Source organism: Hyperoodon ampullatus (assembly GCF_949752795.1).
Source record: "Hyperoodon ampullatus genome assembly, chromosome: 13".
Lineage (NCBI taxonomy): Eukaryota > Metazoa > Chordata > Mammalia > Artiodactyla > Ziphiidae > Hyperoodon > Hyperoodon ampullatus.
The window spans coordinates 20,861,255-20,883,809 of NC_136926.1; the positions used below are offsets into that span (position 1 = coordinate 20,861,255).

At 45.9% G+C, this 22,555-nt stretch overlaps 1 protein-coding gene across 1 annotated transcript in view; it reads left to right on the forward strand.

The window, feature by feature from the left end:
* SEZ6L (seizure related 6 homolog like) overlaps positions 1-6,465 on the forward strand; it is a gene marked incomplete at both ends in the record, with an annotated part of 201,248 nt that extends 194,783 nt beyond the window's left edge. The window contains 4 exons of the mRNA XM_079717992.1: positions 342-374; positions 2,164-2,278; positions 3,611-3,713; positions 6,436-6,465. Coding sequence (XP_079574118.1) covers positions 342-374; positions 2,164-2,278; positions 3,611-3,713; positions 6,436-6,465 — 281 coding nt within the window. The remainder of the gene's footprint in view (positions 1-341; positions 375-2,163; positions 2,279-3,610; positions 3,714-6,435) is intronic.
* Between the last annotated feature and the right edge of the window lie 16,090 nt (positions 6,466-22,555).

Genomic DNA, 22,555 nt, shown 5'->3' on the forward strand with positions numbered 1-22,555 from the left:
TGTTAAATGGGGATGAGAATAATATCTACCTAATGAGATTGTTGTGAGTGTTAAGTGAGCAAATATATATAAAGCTTTTGATGCCCAGTATCTGACATATGGTGAGTATTCAGTAATTATTATCCTTTTCCTTTCATATCTGTCTCATCTTCTCTCAGGAACTTAGGAAGGGAATGAGGCATTTCCACTAATTCCAGTAGCCTAAGATTTTAAAAAAATTAACAAAACCCACAGCACTACAGCAAAGCATGGAATGGACTTTTGCACCTAATTTGGGGGGTGCTTCATGCAAACAGAGTCAATTCACTTGACATTGACCAATGCTCCAATTTCTCTTTCAGTTAATCAAGACAGCTTTGAACATGCTTTAGAAGGTGAGTCCCATGAAGAAAAAAATCCCATAAACCAAGCTAATAGCAGAAAGCAAGGGAAGGTCCTTGGAGATCCTTATCGAGGCGCTTAACAGAAAATTAAGCAAAAATTCTACCTTCACACTGCTGAAGATAATTTCAAAACAAATGACACTGTAAAGAAAAAAAAATCATTGAATTTGCAACTTATAGTCCTAACTATGACCCGAAAGAGATTTGACGCCCGTTCTGTTCATGATGACGAGGTAAAAACATCTGGTAGTTCACGTGCCTGAGAAACACATACCCTCTTGTAAAACTTTTCAGCCATGTGGTGCTCTTTGGGGGAGCTAAATCCAGAGATGCCTCACCTTTCATGCTGAGCAAGCTCCTGGTTTCGGGAGGGAAAGGTCTTCCCCAGGGGATGCTCTGTGGTCTGTTTTCCCCTCCGTCTTTTTCTTCCCCAAAATAGCTGTCCCTGGATCCCCCTTATTTTCTGTTCTTGTTAGAAATTACCAAGTGAGATTTATTAATGTGGAACAGATGCTAAAAGTGATCCAGGATTTTGTTTTATCTTCCCTTTTCAATGCATCCCACACATAAAATGTTCTGCATTTCTGTATAACCTTCGTTCAGTTTGGTACAAAACCACTCACTGGGCTGTCGTATCAGGAAAAAAATAACATGTTTTGTTAAAAAAAAGTTTTAACCAATTGGACAGTTTTTAAAATTATTTTTGGAGCCACTTATCTTTCTGACAATAAATTGTTCACTCGGAATCTGGGGCAGTGGAAATTACATGTCATTAGTTGCTCTCTTCTGCAACAGATGACATTTTAATCCAAGCAGACAGAGCCGGAGTTCAAATATATGTGTAGGCTGTGGGGAGCATGTATCAGTCACTCCGCTAGAAGAAGAAGGGCATCTGTGGTGTTAGGCTCTACGCAGGCCCTTCCTTTGCTGTCTTGCACCGGCCAGTGGACCATGAGAACATCTCAAAGGCCTGGGTTGCTCAGAGGGTGTGAGGCCATCATAATGTTCTGGGCTCGCACATTCATCATGGGTATTAAGATTGATTTTTCAGACCCAAGGAGTGGTGGTTAACGGATTGCAGATTTGCATAACGCCGAGCTCTGTTAGACATGGCTGTGGAGAACGGCAGAGGAAAATGTGTCCAGAAGGGATGTGGAGTCTGCCTTCAAGCCTTGCTCGGAAAACGCCCCCTTCCCCCCCTCCACCTCCACAATAAGCATCAGAGTTCTTGTGATTTCCTCTAACCACTGGGAGGTAGCGGGAGGCCCCAGGTGAGGCCAAGAGGGTTGCCTGAGAGTGTGCAGCCGTGGCCTCTGAGGATGAAAACTGTCTTCACGGTTAGGGTGTCATGGGGTGTGCAGTTGGGGTGTCATGAGGTGTGCAGGTACCGAGCACTGACCCAGCTGCCCAGCGCCCTCTGCTGGAGGGTCTGATTGAGCAGGTCTGGGAGGGACCTGCCAGTCTAGACACAACTCTGTTTTCTCCATGGACTGTCAAGCAAATCTGCCTTTCCAGTTAGCACATTGGGGATTTTCTCCAAGTCTTCCCTGGAATTGGATTTTAACCAGATTGCAAGTGATGACCACCCCATCCAAGAATGGGTCTGGGGCTCTCTGTTGCCAAGAACCAGCACCATTTCCTTTACTCTCTGCCTCTTCTCCCTTCTGGAGATGGTTCTCCAGTGGCTGGCTCTGTGACATTAGGTCTTGGAGTGGGTGCAGGGCTGGGAGGGCGGGTACTCCCCTGGGAGCCAGGTGCCCTCACTGGCTTGTGCATTTAGTAGCAGAAGCGGCAGCTGAGACGTCTCTGGAAGGGGGAAACATGGCACTGGCTATCTTCATCCCAGTCCTCATCATCTCCTTACTGCTGGGAGGAGCCTACATTTACATCACCAGGTATGGGGCTTCGGGTGGGAATGGGGCTCTCACCCACTCAGCGACCAGTGTGCTGGGGGGCTGGGCTCGTCACTGGACCCTGAGCCTCAGGGTCTCCACTCTTGGGGACAGTGGCATTTGTGTGATTGAAGGGATGGTGTGATTCAATTCAACTCTGAGAAATATTTAGATCGTGCGCCTGCCAACCCTTCATGGTAGGAGGGCTGAGCATGCAGCAACAAATCAGACAGACACTCTCCTGACCTCACAGAGCTAATGTTTAATGGGAGAGAGAGACATTTCCTATCGCCAGGCACACTGACTCATTCTTTCCTTCATTCACTCATTCATTCCCTCACTTATTCAACACGTATGTATTGACAGTCTAATGTCAGTGTCCCAGGTGTCGGGGATCATAGAATGTGCCTTTAATAAGGAAGGAAGGTATTCATCTGTGGCTAGCATATTCACTAATTCGTTCAATTTCACAATTACTGAACACCGACTCTGTACCAGGCCATTTTCTGGGCTCTAAGACCATCGTCGTGATCAAAACAAAAAAATCGTTGACATGTGGGGCACAGGTTCTAATGGGGGAAGAGAGACAATAAGTAAAGTATAACATAAAAGTAAGTAGTACATTAGAAGGTGAAAAATGCAGGGAGAAAAAGAAAACTTAGAAGAGAGAAAAAGGGAGCTGGGGTGAGGCAGTGGTTGCATTTTAAGTCGGGGGGGGGCGGGTAGAGGAGGCCCCGGTGAGAAATCACATTTGAGTATGAGCTTGAAAGCAACAATGAGTAAACTATGCAGATATCTGGAAGGGGAGGATTCCAGGCAGAGAAGCAGCATGTGCAAAGGCCCTGAGGCAGGCATTTGCCTACTCTAAATGGTCCCTGTGGAGCTCACAGTCTGGAAGGGGGAGAGGAGAAATACACACATTATCACACACTATAATAAACACAATAAAGGAAAGAGGGTGTGGGAACAGAGACCAGATCTAAATAGGTGGTCAGGGAAGGCTGCTCTGAGGCAACGCAGTATATGCTTAATAAATGCTTATTATTATTGCGCTTGCTCTTTGCATTAAAGAGGGACTTGTATCATCTTACAGGAGAAAACACATTAAGCTCCAGTAAGGGGAGGTCCGGGGCTTTAAGGATCACTGACTGGGTTAGAAATTGAGAGCAATTATGATTTCAGCTTTCACCCCACTCGGATTCTAACCTACGAGAGGCCGTCTCCACACATCCTCCTTGTTATCCATGGAGGTGCCCATGCTCAGGAAGTGGGACTGTAAGGTGCCTCCTCGTCCAGGAAAAGTAACTTCTCTTCCCTTCACCGTCTCTTCTCCAGATGCCGCTATTACTCCAACCTCCGCCTGCCCCTGATGTACTCCCACCCCTACAGCCAGATCACCGTGGAAACCGAGTTCGACAACCCCATTTATGAGACAGGGGTGAGTGGGTCTCTCTTCTCTCCCTGGTGCCTCCCTCTTTGCTCTGAATCCATCGACATCAAAACGGGAGGTTTAATTTCCTTTTGCTCACGATGCTGCTGGCAGAAAGGCATGGCCAGTGGTCCTCCTGTCTCATCCCTGCCAAGACCCCTATTGAAGTAAATGCTGGAGAACTCAGCTCGTTCTAGGAATTGATGACAAGCCTGTAACTCTTTGTTCTTAGAAGAATGGTCACAGAAAGAAGGGGCTGCACCAGAGACCCATGGAGAGACAGCTGAAATGGGTCAGAGCCCAGCAGTGGCCTGGTGGCAGTGGGCAGCATTCCCAACATCTTATTAAACTACATTCCTTATTGAATGGCAGTGTGCACCATGCCCACACATTTGAGCAGCAGCCTTGTGTTGGTACTAGGGACACAGCTGAACCAAATAGACACAGTCCTTCCGTTAATGAGCTTATAATCTCACAAAGGAGACAGATATCAATAGTAGTAGTAGTAGTAGTAGTAATGGTAATAGTAATATTATGGGCCAGGCACCTTAAATGCATAATCCCCTTGAATCCTTGTAACTCTCTTTGTGATGGATTCTCTAGTTATTTCTGATTGACTGATGAGGACATTGAGGTTCAGGGAGAGGAAAAACGATTTGATCAAGATTGCAACACAGGGCTTCCCTGGTGGCGCAGTGGTTGAGAGTCTGCCTGCCGATGCAGGGGACGTGGGTTCATGCCCCGGTCTGGGAGGATCCCACGTGCCGCGGAGTGGCTGGGCCCGTGAGCCATGGCCGCTGAGCCTGCGCGTCTGGAGCCTGTGCTCTGCAACGGGAGAGGCCACAACAGTGAGAGGCCCGTGTACCACAAAAAAAAAAAAAAAAAAAAAAAAGATTGCACACAGCCAGAACACACAATCTGCAGCCAGGATGCAAACTCTGTTAGACTCTCTTGCCTCTCCTTGAACCTCAAACAATCAAATATGCCACTGAATATCTTGATTGCAACAAACCATAATTTTTAAGGGCCAACCATAATTTTTAAGGTCCATGAAAGAAATTGGACAGGGTGCTATGAGTGTATGATGGGGTGGGAGAAGGCCATCTCATCTCATCTTTGAGAAAGCTGAGTCATATAAGGTGGCTGAAGAAGACGCCAGGAAGACAGGAGAGCACATGCAAAGGCCCAGAGGCATGTGTGAAGAACAAGAAGGCTGGTCATGAGTTTGCAAAACCACAACCCTTCAAATTCACTGTGTGATGACGTACAATCATCTCCCAATATTGGGGGCGTAAACTTGACTTGTTCCTTGTCCGTGCTGACTTTCCTTCACCCCTGCTTCCTCTGACCTCCTGTTGGTTGTCAATTGATGTGTAACAATATTTTTGCACATTTAGGAGCCTAAAGGACACACATTTCTTACCCCCTAGAATCTCTAGGTCAGGAGTCCAGGCACAGCGCTATGTACGTCCTCTGCTCCAGGACTCACAGGCTACAATCAAGGTGCCAGTCAAGGCTGCAGTCTCATCTGCGGCTTGACTGGGAAGGATCACTTCCAAGCTCACATGACTGTTGATAGCATCCAGTTTCTTGCAGGTCGTTGGACTGAGGGGCTCAGTTTCTTGCATGCTGTCAACCTCAGTTCCTTTCTATGTGTCCCTCTCCATAGAACAACTCACAACATGGCAGCTTGATTTTTCAGAGTCAGCAAGAGAGAGAGAGAGAGAGGTCACAATCCTACAAAATATAAACATGGAAGTGACATCCTAGCACCTTTGCTGTATTCTGTTGCTTAGAAGCAAATCATAGGTTCTGCATACAGTTAAGGGGAAGGGATCATACAAGGAATGTGAATACCAGGAGGTTGGGGACCGTGAGGACCACCTTGGAGCCTGCCCCCCAAACTTCCATCTACCGTGAAGCACAGACAGAATTGCTTATCTGTGTTGCCCCAGTGGGAACTGTAGACCTCCATTAAAGCACGTGACAGTGACATGGGGCCGAGCCTATGACTTCTTATCTCTCCCTACTCCTCTGCCCTGGGGGCCTGGAGTATATTACACAATCTCCATGAGGATTGGAGAAATTGAACTGGTTGCTGCCTACATGTGGTCATTTTAGATATGGCACTGGTGAGACAAGGTCATATGTTATTTTACATTGTGTATAGCTTGTTTCTGAATCCTCAGAGAAGGTCAAGCTGATGAAAAACAGCACTTTAGAAACTAGACCTTATTAAGACTTATTCGTATATGTATCAGTCACCTAGCACTATGTTAATGCTGAGTAACAATCCCAAAACTCAGTTGCTCAAAGTAACAAGCGTTAATTTGCTCATCAGTCCATGGGACAGTGTTTCCAGCTAGGTTCAGCTGGGTGGTAGTCCTGGTTTGGCAGTGCCCACTCACACATCTGTGGTTGGCTGATGACTCAGCTCTGCTGTCCATGACTGTCATCTTCTTGCTGGTGCTAAAGGCCATCAAGGCATGCTCTACTTATGGTGAAGGCAGAAGGGCAGGACACCAGCAGCAGAAACAGGCACTTTTCAAGCCCCTCTTATGACCCACTTTCCCATAGCCCATTGGTAAAAGCAAGTAAAGTTTAGAGTAAAGAGCACTGCAAAGTCCTATGTCCAATATCTTGGATACAGAGAAGGGTGAAGGTCCAGAACGATTCATGAGTCACTCTGCCACACAGGGAGTCAACAGATCTGTGCTTCTCTCTCTCACAGGAAACCAGAGAGTATGAAGTTTCCATCTAGAGAGAACTCCACGTGAGAAGGGAACTTACAAATACAAACTCAACTACAACCTCCTCGAGAAATTCATCCAGAGACCATGTGGCATTTGATGGAAAGCCCAGAGTGCCGGCTGTCTTTTCTTTAGATTCTTTACTGAAGACTTTCTGTTTTCTTCACTGTATTTATTATATTTAAAATCGAAATAGATGTGGTTGAATGTATTGCAGCTGCAGCCAAATTTGTGGTACAGCTTCAATCCTGAAGGCAGGTAGAGGACCTGTAAAATAGCAAACACAGCAGTAGAGGGAAGAGGAAAAAAAACAACAACAACAAGCTGTTTCTCCCATCAGCAATGCCATGCTACGGCTGCATCAAATTGCATGCATCTTCAGGATCCATGCCCATGGTGTTTTTCATACAAATCTAAGTCCCAAGATTAGGTTGGAAAGGGTATTTCTTGTTGGATTAACTTGGGTTGAAATTTAGCACGGAGACTTAAACAGCACTACTCCAAAACCAGTCTGTTTTCTCCCTTCCAATTTCCCCAGCTTCTAAAAGAACCTGCCCTGTCCCCTCCCTCCCACGGCCCCTCTGAAGGCAGCAAAGGTGTTACATAAACATTCTCTTTCACCACCCTGGCCTCGCGGGATGCTGGCAAACTAAGAAAATGTTTTCTTTCTATAAAGGTGACAGATGACAAAGGAAAGTTTTCAGAGAAGATGAGAGATCTGAGAGTTCCAGTGAAGAAGTGGATGAGGGGGAAAGCTGGCTAAGGGAATCGAGAGGATAAAATGTTCTTTTCCGTGATACTCTTTCAACCATGAAAGAGCAGGTAATTTATGCTCCAAGGGCCAGAATCAATCACCTTGTTCAACAAAGTCACCCTCAAGCTGCGATGATAGATCCGTAGTCTTTCAGGGGTGAGCAGCACCTCCCATAGCATTAAGAGGCTTTGGGTTGCAGGGGAGAAATCCAGGGGTGAGCTCTGTTTCCCTCCCGGGGTGCTGCACTGCCAGAGCCCTCAAAATACGGGAGACTCAAGTGCACTGTCACTCTAAAAGGTGGCACCTTCAGAATACACTTGCAATCAAGTATTTTGGAGGGAGGGAGGGTCCTATGAGAAGAAACTACTTTTCTATTCTCTGAAGCTCTGCCCGGATGTTGGATGGTGGCATGAATGCTTGACCATAGAGGTGCCGAGGAACAGGAACGGGGGGCTTAAAGCCACGACGGCATCCACATCACACGATTTGAACTCCAGTGAGGAGAGAAGGAGGAATTTTAGGCCAGAAAGGAACTCTTAGCATCTCATTAATCCCGTATCCTGGTATTTTATCAGAGCCCTTTCACCTCAACCCAGTAGGACTGGTGAGTGTGTGATTATCTGGAAGATTCTTTTCTAAATATAGGTGTAAAGAGAAGGCCAGGGGTGAGGATGCTTGGAAGGAAAAGTTCATGTGAAGCTAATTCATCTCCCTAGTGTCAGCCAGTGGCTCAGAGAGGCACACCGGCCCAGTGGCTTTTGGGGTACTCTTTGGAGCCTTCCCATGCTCTCTAGAATTGTTTTAAATCAGCTGGTTTTCAAACAAGACCTTTCTGGCTGCCATGCCTTTGGGAGAATGGCTGGGAGTCCATGTTTTGGTAGCTTGCTTAGGAAGCATCTGAAACAGAATATGGTGGTTGGCTTTGCGCGTGCGCGCACACACACACCACGCACACACACGCACATCCCCTCCTCCCAGCCGGGACCGTGGACCTCAGTCTTGGGGGGGTCTGAGGCCCAAATATTTTCCTTCTGCCAGAAAAGAATCCTGCACATCTCCTTCAAGCATGCATTCATGATGCACAGCAAGAGATCATAAAAGGCTGCTGTCCAGCTGCCCAAAGCCCACCCCATTTTATGAAAGAACCAGAGGAGAAATGTTCCAGACCATTAGTGAGCAATGTCATGTCTGGAGAAAGACCAGCAATGCAAATAATGCACACTTTTTTTTTTGAAGGCAGAATCAAATCTTTGCTTTTATATCTATTTGATGCTGATTCTAATCCTAACCCTGGGTCATCCAGAATGAAGAACTCTATTAATGATATTTAATTTTAGAACATACTGTGGTTACATGAACACTAAATATTTGCCTTTCATAAAGACTGACAAAATATAAAATCTTTATTCTAACCCTGTTCCCTAAAACTGGCCAGGCCACGGCCCAGTAGTTCTTATTGGCTGTTGGATGGGGTAGAGAGGTGTTGATTTTTCTTTTTTTTCCAGGATTCCAATGTCTTAGTTCTGTCCTAGTCATACAGCACCTGTGACCATGTTCTAAAAGTTTGTTTTAGTCAAAAGATGGATCATGCAAGCTTGACAATGTACAGTGTGATTGGAAAGACGGGTTGGTGTCTATTTTTCTTTTTAAAATACCTGAATGTGTCTTTGTAATATGTAAAGGTAAAACAAGTCATAATAATCGTGCCAAAAATTTACCAGGCATCTCATTTCAGCTCATGTCATGTCTGTTTTTAATAAGCTCAATGTTAAAACCCGCTGGGATTAAATATTTTTGAACAGGCTACAATCTTAAACTTGAGAACAGACTGAACCTTCCTACAAGCTACTCTTTGTAAAACATCGGGGAAATATGTTTACAGAGATTTCGAGCTTCAAAGAATGCATGTGATGGTGCCTATTACATGCTAATTCGTATAAGCTGTATCTGCCAGCTACCACCCTGTGCTTTAAAAATGCACACACTCAACCCTCTTCAGCTTGGGACTCATCTTTCTGCTTTTTTTGGTGGTAGAGGGTAGAATTATTTAGCCAACGTAAGTATTCTGGTTGCTACTTGATGGCCATCCTTATTTAGTTCCACGGACATGCTTTAAAAATGATCTTTTGAAGCCAGCTCCTTGGCGAGCCTGCAGAACCTCAGGCTGATAGCTTTGGAAACTGCCAAACAGCCCAGCAGGAAACAAAGTGGCTACTTGATCCAAATGGTTGTATAAGCAGATGGACGGGACTGGGCAAATACGTGGGTAGATAGATGTAGGCTGAGCGTGAGCCTTGGGCAAAAATGACCTTTCTTTTGGTCAATCCAAAGGGTATGACTTTCCTATGTTTTTGAGGTCGCTGGGTCATTTGAGGTCACATTTTATTGAGTTGTTCAGAACCCCCAAAGGGAGGCTTTCTCCTGGGAAGTTTTCATTTCCATTTTATGCCCAAATAGAATTAAACGCAAAACAAACTTTCTAAGCTAGAATAATGAAATGAAGTCATTTTCCACTTTGTATATATTGATGCTAATAAAAGAAATGAAAAAGAGTCAAAGCTATGGGGTTTTTGTTACAAACGCTCCAGGCTGGCACTGAGTGGAATGTTTCCCGTTTCTGGGGATTCGGCTGGGATGACACCTACTGAGACTTTGAATGCCAAGACAGGACTGCTGACTCGGAATGGTTCCAGGAACATTTGGGGAATGTTTGGAACAAGACATGTCCACTGCCATCGTCACATACCACCATGCAGGACATACCAGGAGCATCAGTGTCCGAGGACAGGAGAGCAGAGATGCTGCAGCTCAAGCAGACAGCAAATTCTCCATCCTCCGCCTTCTGTTCTCTTCAGGCCCTCCGTGGGTTGGAAAGATGCCCATCTGCCTTGGTGAGGGTGATGATCTTTACTCAGTTTCCCAATTCAAATGCTAATCTCTTTGGGAAACACCCTCACAGACACACCTGAAAATGTCTGTCCAGCTATCTGGTCATCCCTTAGCCCAGTCAAATTGACACATACAATTAGCCATCACTGGCCTGTCTCCATCTGACAAAGCAATCCTCCAGGTGGTACCCAGAAGAAAGGAGTAAAATCCTTATAGATGACCACAAGCAAGGATACGAGCCCGGAATGACAAGTGCAGGCATGAGCCAGGTGCGGCTGTGGTTAGGGGTGGGCGGTCAAGGAGGTGATTTTAAGCTGGGACGGAAAGGAGAGTAAAGCCATACGGGGATGTTTGGGGAAGCTTCGGGGCAGAGGGAGGCCAATGGGAGCTTGTCCCCTTTGAGGGACAGCCAGTGTGGCTGGAGGGTGGAGAGAGGGGGTTGCATGGTGGGAGGGGGGCAGAGAGGCCGAAGGGGGCAGACCACACGTAGGGAGGGAGGGGAGGGATAGGACTGGACTTTGTGTTTAATGCTCCCTCTGGTGGCCACGTGGGGAATCCAATCCAAAATTCAGGTAATTTTCAAGGATCAGGGGGAAGGAGGCTCCAAATTCGCCTTACCATCTCAGGGACAACTCACAGTAAACGGAGAACGGAGTGGGGGAGGCACGTAGGGCAGCATCCTGGGTGGACGTCGGGCGTGCTCCTTCCCTGCAGCTATCCAATCATCTTCCGTTATAAAATGAAGGGGTGGGGCTTCTGATAGGTTTCCTGGAGAGAAGTTTCACCAGTGGGGCGGGGCCACTGGCAGGACCAGGGTGGGGCTGAATCATCCATGGGCCTGTCACTCAAAATCAGGTCTGGAACGGAGGAGATTCCGAGAAAGGACAGACAAGGTGAAGAAAGAAGACGGAAAGGCAGAGGGTGCCTGGGATGCTTTCGGAAACCAAGATTCTGTTTCCCAGGCCTGGCTGCCTACAAGTTTAGAACAACAGTGCAGAGACAGAGCTTCCCCTGAGACCATGAACCCACCTGCACTAGTAAATGTGCTTCAGACAAACTGAGCAGAATGGGCAGCCCTGGGCCAGGAGAGGGAGAACAATAAAGCAGTGACCAAAGAGATCCCTGCCAGGATAACATAGTAATAATCATAACAATCATGGTAATAGTTGGTAGCTGGCATTCGTTGGCTGCTTTTTGTTTTGTTTTCTACATTTTAAACGCACTTTCTCTTTTAGAATAGTTTTAGATTTCCTAGTTATTTGATGCCCTTTAATATCTCATTTACTCCTGTCAGTAAAATTATTATCATTCTCCTCTTACAGATGTGGCGTCTGAGGCTCAGAGAGGCTAAGTCACTTGCCCAAGTCCACATAGCTCATCCATGAGGGAAGGGGACCCAGGAGGTCTGGATCCTGGTCGATGTCCTGGGTAGGAATGCCTGAGCCAGCCTGAGCAGTGCTGCTCCCTCCCGGGGCACGCAGAACCCAAGCAGGCTCTGATCCTGTGGACGCCCTGAGCTCAGGGACTCTGCCTCACTGGCTTTTGTCCTGGGAGGTGTTCGGCTGTGTTAGGCAGTAGTGAGGAGCTGCCACTCTGGGTCTGAATCTTGACTCCATCAGCAATTAGCAGCGTCTTGGAGTGACGCACCCCAACGGGGAGTCGCCTTTCTGTGTCCCTGCGAAGCTCCTCGCTATGGGGCTTCCAAATCCCTGCATAAAAGAGGAAGGAAAAGTTACTGACTGTCCTAAAAGTGATGGAATGCTGGGGCAGACAGTATCCGGTATCTGCTTCCCTTCTCTCTGCTAATGAAGCCCTAATTTTGTTCAGAGCAACCATGAACCCATCTTCCAACAACGGGTCATGGTTGGTTTCAATTATGACAATCCTGTTACCCAGTTCCCCAGCCTCCCTTGCTGTTAGGGTTGATCTTCTGACCCATTCTGTTCAACAAGCATTAGCTGAAGTTGGCTCTGTGTGCGTGTGTGTGTGTGTGGAGAGTGAGGGTTGCCCTAAAAAAGTGTTTGCTTTCCTGATAAAAGGGGACAGACACAGCTGCTACAGCACCAGCCCCCTTTTCTCCTTTCTGAACCCAGCCATGATACTTCAGGACCTGAGTGTTCATCTTGCAGTAGAAGAGTCCAGCGTGAGGACAAAAGCAAGCCACTAAGAATGGACACTAAGTGGATAGAAAACCCTGGCCCGCTGATGGCACCAACATCAACCTATCTGTCCCAAGTATAAAGCATAATAATGCATGAAACCAACTCTATAAATACAGGTGATGGTTCTGTATGTTCTGCAACAGTATAAACAGAGGAAATATTTCACCAAAGTGGAATCTAAAAGCAAAGATAAGGTATGAATGCCACTTTCTGGAAAGTTCTATCAACTTTTCAGCTCTTGTGCCCCCACCAACCTCCATTCCCAGTTTCTCGCCTTCCCTCCTTTCTCCTCACTCTGATCCCCACTCTTTCCCTCTCCATGTTATAACTCTGTACAAGATTTACGAACCCTCTACCCTAAAAGATGGCGTAGGATAGAAAAAGTAGTTTAGACATGAATTTCATAGCTTACAAGTTTTAAAGACCTACTTTTTATTTCCTTACATTTCCAGTATAAGTTTTTATTTGCACTCAGAAATTCCCATTTTAAAACAATGCTGTTAATACTACTGTTTGCAACATGGTTGCCTGGCACATATAGGCATTCTTAAATATTTGTGAAGAAATGAATATCAACCAAACAGGGAAGCCCAAGCAAGGTATGGCCAAGGTTGCCAGCGTCTGAGTCCCTTTCAACCACCAGATGGCAGCCTCAGCCACACTTCACTGCCTCACAAGGGTTATTCCCTTTGGACAAAGTCATCTGATGAAATGGATTGTTTCTGATACAACAGTTTTCAGTTTGGAGGATGAGTGGACTGCCCTTGACTCTTGACAGAGAAAGAGAAACGAACTTCATTGGTACTTCCTCCTTGCCCATGAAATAGGTCCAGGCAGAAGGTGTTATGGTTAAAAAATGGGCTCACCTTGGACCAGGGGCTCACACAGTGTAGGCCTCAACCACTCTAAGTCCACAGAAGACTTAAAAGAATCGAATTTTTACTGATGGTCTCTCAAGGGAACTGAGTGAGAGGCACATCACCCAAGGCAACTTCCTTAAAATTCTCTTTCCCCAATTCTGTCCTCAAGAGTCTCACATTCCTGGGTTCCTGTTGTAATATCTCTCCCTCTCCAAACTTCAGTGCTCTCCCACTTACAGAGCTGGGGCCCCCTGCTCACTACCCCCACCCCCTACCCAGACAGCTTACTTTTTTCCACACAGGGTTGCCAAATTTAGAAAATAAAACTATAGGACACCCAGTTAAATTTGAAAATCAGATTTTGAAAAATATGTGTAAATCTGTAGTATAAGTTCTGACCCTATGGGCACCTGACTAACCTCTGACCAATCAGAGGTTTCATGATTAGTTCAGAGATGGTCGCATGACCCAAGCTGGGCCAGTGGGAGAGTGCAATGTTTGGGATATACTTATGCTAAAATTTATTTGTCCTTTATGTGAAATCCAAATTTAACTGGGCATTTTATCTACCAACCCTACCTCCCTCTTCTATAAAAGCAATATATGCCTTTTCAATTTTCCCTAACCCCCAACCTGCAGGCCAATCTTCAACCCTCTTAGAAGGCAGCCTTCCTCTTTACATTTTTGTTTGATAGCGTGTGAAATATATACGTGTATAAAAATAGCCCACTGGACTAGTAAGCAAGCTAATCACCTTTTCAAGCCCTCTAGTCCCATGTCCTTAAAATATTAATATTCATTGTTGGATGAGTGTCCTTCCACACCATTCCCCTTGCTCATAAAAACACAAAGTTTTTAATTTTCCTCAAAAAAAGAAAAAATTCTGCACCTTGCTTTTTTTTATCGAGAGAGACAGAGGGGACATATCTATCCCGGACATCTCACCAGGTCATTGCATAAAGCTCCAGCTTATTATTTTAAAGCTGAGTTATAGCCCATGGTGTGCGACATCATAATTTATTCCACTTATCCCACAGAAATACAAGGCACCGGGGAGAGGATGTTTGTACAAGGTTGTTTATTGCAGCAGAATGTGTTGTGTCAAAAGCTAAAAAGAACGCCAAGGACAATCAGTAGGGAACCATTGTGCTTACTTATCTGAAAGGCTTTGCCAGCAGTTCCAGAATCCCGCTTTTCTTATCAGTCGGGCTCTAACCCACGGTACTGCGGGATCCCACCTGCAGGGAGGCTCTTCTACCTGGACCTCTTCTCTACAGTGGATATTTATCCACTCTGCCTCAGTTCCCATCCCTGCCCCCCCGACTCCCTCCTTCCTGAATTTCAACTATTTTCTACTGGAGGATTCTCTCAGCGGTTTATATAATCAAAATGATTTCATCAAATTATGTTGCAAGAACCATACTTTTATCCCCAAATCATGGCAACCAACCGTATGTCTCTTTAGGAAGATCTTGGTATATTTTGGTCTACATCGCAACATTTTCCAAAAGGAAGGTCCCTTTTTCGTGGCGGGCACTCCACATGCTGGTTGTAATGGAAATCTAGGCTCCCTTCTTTTAGTAATAGCTCCTCCATTTTACTCTGGGGAACCACGAGAGAGAGGGGATCTCAGTCCACGTGCTTGGGTGGAGCCATCCTACCGCCTGACTCTGAGCACGTGACCACAGTCTGGCCAATCAGAGATTCCAGAATTAGCTCAGAGATGGTCACATGACCCAATCTGGGCCAATGGGAAACAGGCTCACTCTTTGTGTGGGAGTTGCCAGGCTGCTGGAGGGATGCCAGGACCTGCCGGCAGCCATCTTGCTGTCACGTGGGACAAAGCTGGCTGTAGATGAAAAAAAGACCAAGAAAAACAAATCCCAGAAATGGAAAAAAAGAGATTCCTGGTGACGTTATTGAGGCTCTTGGATCCAGCTGGACTGAAAGTCAGACCCACTTCCTCTTGCCTTTGCAATCATATGAACCAAAACTTCTCTTTGGGATAAAGCCAATTTGAGTTGGGTTTCTGTTCCTTGAAACTCAGAGGTATACTACTAGTGGACTATTATTTGTATGTCAGGTAATTGAGAAAATATGTCTTGTGTAGGTGCCTCTCCCCCCAGACACACACCTGCAGTCATATTCACAAAGCATCTATCTACATCTGAAAATTTGTAATATTTGTGTAGTGTACCGACAATTCTATATTTAGTAATAACTCGTATACCGAATGTGAAGACCCACAGGTAAGAATTATATACTCTACGTGGCTTACAGGGCATCTGGATGCGCTAGAGGGATATACCTGGGAGCAGTTCTCAGCCAATGAGGGATGGAGTTGAGGGATTACTATCCCAGCTCTTACTTCCCTTGGGAGGAACAACTGTGAGGTATGTTCTATGCTGTCCCCAGAGTTCCCAGTGCTCAATAATAAGACTTTTTTATGGTCTTCCTTCCCTTCTGAGGGTTACTTACCCACTGTCCTTTGGTGCTTCCTGGTATCACCTCCCAAACAACCACTTTTAGTGGCATCTTAACTCAGGGTCTGCTTCTGGAGAGCACCCACTAGGAAAGCTACATCCAGATGCAGGAGAACCAGAGCTCACTCCCACCCCCAGGCTAAGAACCCCCGTTCCAGAGGACGTGACACATCCATCAAGTGGTGCCCACTGCAGGGCAAACTGATACGGTGTGTTAGCGACTTCAGAGAAAAAAACCAAACTTACAAAACTGTAATTCCTTGCACCGGATGCTTTCACTACACATCAGATGCTGAATTTCTGAACTCTGCTCATTCCCGTGTCCCTAGGGCACAGGCAGGCTGTGCTTTGGGGCCATGATTTGTTGCTTCCTGCCAATTCTGCCCATACCCCAGTATGTGAAAACTCCTACGTTTATGTGGAAGAGTCTTCCTGCTGTTTAAAGTCTACTCCCCTTTTCCTCCCTCTAATTTCCCTGCTCACCAGAAATCATGAAGCAGGTGCTCCTTTCTACTGAGCCTCACTTTCTGTCTCCTGTTCCTTTCAGAAGAGGAATAGAGGCAGACAGGCCTGACAGTAAAGAATGAGGGCTCTAGGCAGACAGCCCTGGCTCTACCACTTAATAGCCCTGGGACTTAAGCCAGTGGCCTCAGTTTCCTCATCTGTAAAATGGGACTGGTAATAATAACAGCCATACTGTCTAGTTATTAATGAGAATGAAATGAGATAATACACATCAAATGCTTAGCACAGAAAAGTACTTGAGAAATGGAGGGGTTTGTTGCCATATTTAAGACTCTAGCTACAGGCTAACAGTCTTAAATATCTGTTGAATGAATGAATGAATGAATGAAGTTAACAGAGAAACCCAAGGTAGAGTCATTGCCTCTTGCCATTCCCAGAGGCCCTGGGGTCCTTGCTCTCCCACTCACTCACATCTAAGTGAGGGGAGTAGGTGCCCTGCCCTTGGAAGAGCCCCATGCTTGGTTTAATGATCGGCTGTCAAGGTCTTGATAATTTTTGAACAAGGGGCCCCATGTTTACATTTTGAAAATTACGTGCCCGGTTCCAGGCTGTCGGTATCTCCCAGGGTCTTCCCAAAGTTGTGGCCTATGAACAAGCATTGAGTGCCTAGGAGAAGGGTCTACTTTGGGGCGGAAACTGGTGGGGAAAAAAGCTAGTACAAAATCAGATCCATAAACCTCTAAAATAGCCTGGATACTGGGCTGGGGTTCAGGGCTTCCACAGGCATGAGATTATTGCTAATTTGGCGCTCCACCTGCCAAAGGAAAAATACAGGAGACAGAAATGGGGAAAGGTCCTCACTGGCTAATCAGATCCCTCCCGCCCCCTCCCACCTCCTTTCTCTGCTCCCTTCAGCCTTTCTCTCGTCTGTTTCCTTTTTCCCTTTAACCTTTTTCTCTTTCTCGCCTCAAGTTCTCACTGCCCCCGCTCTTTCTCTCCGTTTTCTTGCCTTTCTCTTTTCTTTCTCTTTAACAAATGTCCTCTTCTCTCCTTCTTTCTGTCCTCTCTCTCCTTCTGATTCTTTCTGTCTCTCTTTGTCTCTCTGTCTCTTTCTTTTTCTCTCTCTGCCTTTCTCTGTGTGTTTCTGTCTCTTATTGTCTCTCTCCCTCTCTGCTTCTCTGTGTCTCTGTTTCCCTCTGTATCTATCTCTCTGTTCCTCCCTCTGTTTCTCTCTTCGTCTCTGTCTGTATCCCGCCCCCATCCCCACATCATCCCGGCACCAGCTCCGTCTCCCAGGGACCAGATTGTCAGGCTGCGCACATCTTGGGCTGCCTGGAAACCTGCCTTGCACAGCCATCGCTGAATTTCTCCAGTGTCCAGCTCTGTTAAAAATATCTTTTGACTTTTGAGATTCCAACGAAAAGAGCACATACACACACCTCATTCCTAAGCTTTGTGATTTTGAAAGACACAACTGGAGGGTCTGGGAGGCCCCTGGAGGTCCCCATGGGTGTTGCCCCACACCCAGTCCTCCAGCTCCTCCCTTCCCACCCCCACTCTAGACTCCGGAGGTGAGCTGAGGTGGTCACAGCTTTGTTCTCTGGAGTCTGTCAGCGTGTGCAGCAGATGTGCCCAGCAGTTGCTTCTAAATCCTGCTGAGCCATTTGCCACAAATCCCTCTTTTGTCACAATTTAGCTGTGAGTTTAAGAGAGTGACAAGAGTGGGGAAAAGGGGAGGAGATCTAGGCTGTGAAAGGATCCTGTGGAGGTGTTAAGAACACAGCGGGGAGCCAGACATCCCTAGGTTCAAGGCTGGCCAGACACATAAGGTCTGGATAATCTTGGGCAGAGCGACAGCTAACAAGTGGTAAGTGCTCACAGTGTGCCTGGCGTTGTGATAAGCTCTGTAGAGATGTTCTCATTTAAGCCTCCCAGCAACCTTGTAAATGACAAGCCAGTATAGATAAGGAAGCTGAGGCTCAGAGAGGCTGGGTAACTTGCCCAGTGTCACACAGCTAAGTGGTCACCCTTCAAACAGTCCGATTTCTGAGCCCAGTGCCTGGAGATCTTTGGGGGAGGGTGGTTTCTGGGACCTCCCTCCCAGTGCCCTGACCACCACTGTAGTCCCCACGGGAATGTCTTGTCCATCATAGACCCGTCTCTGTGGACTGTGTAGCTGCTTCTAGTGCTGCCTCCCCCCCGCTCACCCCCCACTCCCCCACTCAATGGAATCCATGAAGTCCCTGCAAATTTGGGGACCCAAAGGACCCCGGTCGTCAGGAAAGATGAGTGAGTAGAGGGCATTTCCTGCAAGTGTTGGGCGAGACTGGGTTGGTTTCCTGAGCATCCAGAGCTTCAGCCAGCAGCCTCCCAATGCTTGTCCCTAGGCCATTAGAAGAGAGGAAAGAGTGCGTGGGGAGTTAAGCCAACTCTCCCCAGGAAACACCTCTCCACTCTTCAGACAGGCTCTCCTCCAGGGAGGGCAAGATGGCCAGCAATGTAAGACATTTTTCCTTTTCACATTTGAACATTTCTGAAATCAGGGTGTATCTGACAAATGATGCCCTTTCACAACTACTTGGCAGTACTCTGTTTACAGTGAGTCCTACAGTCAAAGACGTAGCCTTCTAGTCCATGAACTGCGGTAGCACAAAGGCTGGCTTTCATTGGCCCAAGCGGATCACGTGCCTCTCATTGGCCAATCACTGCAACTCTGGTTGTTACGCCTTAGTCAGGGGCACCTGTGGTGTTAGGGGTTGCGGTCGGCATCTCCTAGCCGGAGGACCAAAGGAGGAATGGTGGTTTCTGAGAAGAAAATCAAAGTGTTGCGGCCAGAAGAGACAGCTGTGGATTCCGGACAGGTAGAAACAACTGCTGCCTCCTCTACCCAGAGTCATTTTGAGATTCGGTAAGAATATGTGTGTGGAACAGTGGGCCCCTACTACGCGCCTAGTACTCTTGTCTGCTATTATTATTTAAAATGTTAAGTTGAGATGTTTCACCTGAACCTATTCAGGCTTTTAGACAAAACTCCCAGTTTACAGAAAATACACAAGATGGACGAACCGGTTAAATGACACCACCCAGGAGCTACTCCGGCAAATCCAAATTGTTGAAGCTACGCGGAGGGCACACAGGTGTTCTGTGCTTTGTGTTCTTTTTTTAAACTTTTCCATGTGTTTCGGAACGACCACACGGAAAAGGTATTTAATGAGGTATTTCACACCCTCTAGGATAGGCATAATTTTAAACAGAAAATAGTAAGTGGTGGCGAGGTTGTGGGGAAATTGAACTCCAGTATAACCACCGTGGAGATAGTTGGGCAGTTCTTCAAAAAGTTAAACATTGAATTATAAGATGTAGCAATTGCACTTCTAGGTAATATAGGCCCAAATGAATTGAAACCGGGGACTCAAACCAGTTCTTGTAGATGGATGTTCACAGCAGCACTATTTACAATAGCTTAAAAGGTGGAAACAACCCAAATACCTATTAATAGACAAGTGAATAAACAAAACTGGTGCATCTATACAATGCAATATTATTCACCTTAAAAAGGAAAGAAGTCCTGACACATCCTACAACGTGAATCAACCTTGAAAGTATTATGCTAAGTGAAAGAAGCCAGACTCAAAAAGTCACATACTATACGATTTCATTTATGTGAAATATCCAGAATAGGTAAATACATAGAAACAGAATGCAGATTGGTGGTTGCCAGGGGCTGAGGAGGGGGTGGGGCGGGGGAGTAACAGCTTAATAGGTGTGAGGCTTTCTTTTGCACTGCTGAAAACGATTTGGAATCAGAGATTGCACAACAACATTGTGAACGTACTAAATGCCAGTGAATCGCTCACTTTAAAATGGTTAATTTTATGTTAGGATGTGAATTTCACCTCATTTTTAAAAATTGGTGGGAAAATAAAATTAAATATATAAAAAGCCCACCCAGGAACTGTCCACAGGTCAGTAGGGAAATGAGTCAGGAGAAGAGAGGCAGTCAGTAAAAGGTGCATTAAATAAGTGCATAACTTGCTTAATGAAATTCTCAGGACTTCCCTGGTGGCGCAGTGGTTAAGAATCTGCCTGCCAGTGCAGGGGACACGGGTTCGAGCCCTGGTCTGGGAAGATCCCACATGCCACGGAGCAGCTAAGCCCGTGCACCACAACTACTGAGCCTGCGCTCTAGAGCCCGCGAGCCACAACTGCTGAGCCCACGCACCACAACTACTGAAGCCCGCACACCTAGAAACCGTGCTCCGCAACAAGAGAAGCCACCACAATGAGAAGCTCACTCACCGCAACGAAGAGGAGCCCCCGCTCGCCACAACTAGAGAAAGCCGCGCAGCCAAAAATAACTAAATAAATAAATTTATAAAAAAAGAAATTCTCTTCCACCTGGGAACCCTTGGAGCCAGTGTAGACACACAACCTAATCTCCCCATTCCAAGCGCAGAGATAATTGTCCCGTATCTCCCTTCAGTTGGATGATGGCAGCTCTCAGAGTTTGTTAATTCCCTGACACACTGGCCTGTCACCTGTGCCAATAGCTGGGGCGCTCCAGAGAAAGCCTGCAGGACAAGGAACACAAGCGCAGAGAAATGGTAAGAGCCTTGAGGATACGTGGCATCTCCTGCAGATTCTAAGTTGAGCATATCTGACAAGGCAAACAGAGGTCTTTCTTCTGTGGCCAAATGGCTGATAAAATCTAGAGCAAAATAAATATAACAGTTTCTCCTTTTGCATTTGTGAGAGTGGCAAGGTGTTTGTTGGATCTCATTGAGGATTTCTTTTTTTTTTTTTTTAAACACGTGCCACACCCAGCTCCTTAGGAAGCTGGAGAGGGGGGTCACCAGCTCTCCTGCTGACAATGCCCCATACCTAGCCCACGCGTAATTGGACTTTTACAGGTGGGTCACACACCTACGAGGAATGTCTCCCCAAATCCAGCAGAATCTCAGGGTCTGTGAGAAATGTGTGCCCCTCTCTCTCCGCTACATGCAACTATGTGAAAACCATGAATTTTTTTTTATTTACAACGTTGTGTTTAATTTCTGCTGTACAGCAAAGTGACTCAGTTATACATATATATATATATATTATTTTCCATTATGGTTTATCATAGGGTATTGAATATAGTTCCCTGTGCTATACAGTAGGACCTTGTTGTTTATCCATCCTATATATAATAGTTTGCATCTGCTAACCCCAAACTGCCAAACCTTCCCTCCTCAACCCCCTCCCCTTTGGCAACTCTCACAAGTTGGCTACTCTCACAACTCTCACAAAAACAGACTCACAAGTCTGTGAGTCTGTTTTTGTTTTGTAGATGTACATTTGTGTCATATTTTAGATTCCACGTATAAGTGATATCATATGGTATTTGTTTTTCTGACTTCATATGATAATCTCTAGGTCCATTCATATTGCTGCAAATGGCATTATTTCATTCTTTTTTTTTTTTTTTGCATTACGTGGGCTTCTCACTGCTGTGGCCTCTCCCGTTGCGGAGCACAGGCTCTGGACGCGCAGGCCCAGCAGCCATGGCTCACGGGCCTAGCCGCTCCGCAGCATGTGGGATCTTCCCAGACCGGGGCACGAACCCGTGTCCCCTGCATCGGCAGGCGGACTCTCAACCACTGCGCCACCAGGGAAGCCCTCATTCTTTTTAATGGCTGAGTAATATTCCATTGTATATGTGTACCACATCTTCTTTATCCATTCATCTGTCTATGGACATTTAGGTTGTTTCCATGTCTTGGCTATTGTAAATAGTGCTGCTGTGAACATTGGGGTGCATGTATCTTTTTGAATTATAGTTTTGTCTATAATTTATACTCCTGGGGTATATGCCCAGGAGTTACATGATTTCTGGATCATATGATTGCTGGATCATATGGCAACTCTATTTTTAGTTTTTTTGAGGAACCTCCATACTGTTTTCTATAATGGCTGTACCAATTTACATTCCCACCAACAGTGTAAGAGGATTCCCTTTGCTCCACACCGCCTCCAGCATTTATTATTTGTAGATGTTTTAATGATGGTCATTCTGACTGGTGTGAGGTGGTACCTCATTGTAGTTTTGATTTGCATTTCTCTAATAATTAGCGGTGATGAGCATCTTTTCATGTGCCTGTTGGCCATCTGTAGGTCTTCTTTGGAGGAACGTCTATTTACATCTTCTGCCCATTTTTCGATCGGGTTGTTTGTTTGTTTTGTTATTGAATTGTAGGAGCTGTTTGTATATTTTAAGAATTAAGCCCTTGTTGGTCACATCATTTGCAAATATTTTCTCCCAGTTCGTAGGTTGTCTTTTCATTTTGTTTATGGTTTCCTTTGCTGTGCAAAAGCTTATAAGTTTGATTAGGTCCCATTTGTTTATTTTTACTTTTATTTCTATTGCCTTAGGAGACTGACCTAAGAAAACATTGGTATGATTTATGTCAGAGAATGTTTTGCTTATGTCCTCTTCTAAGAGTTTTATG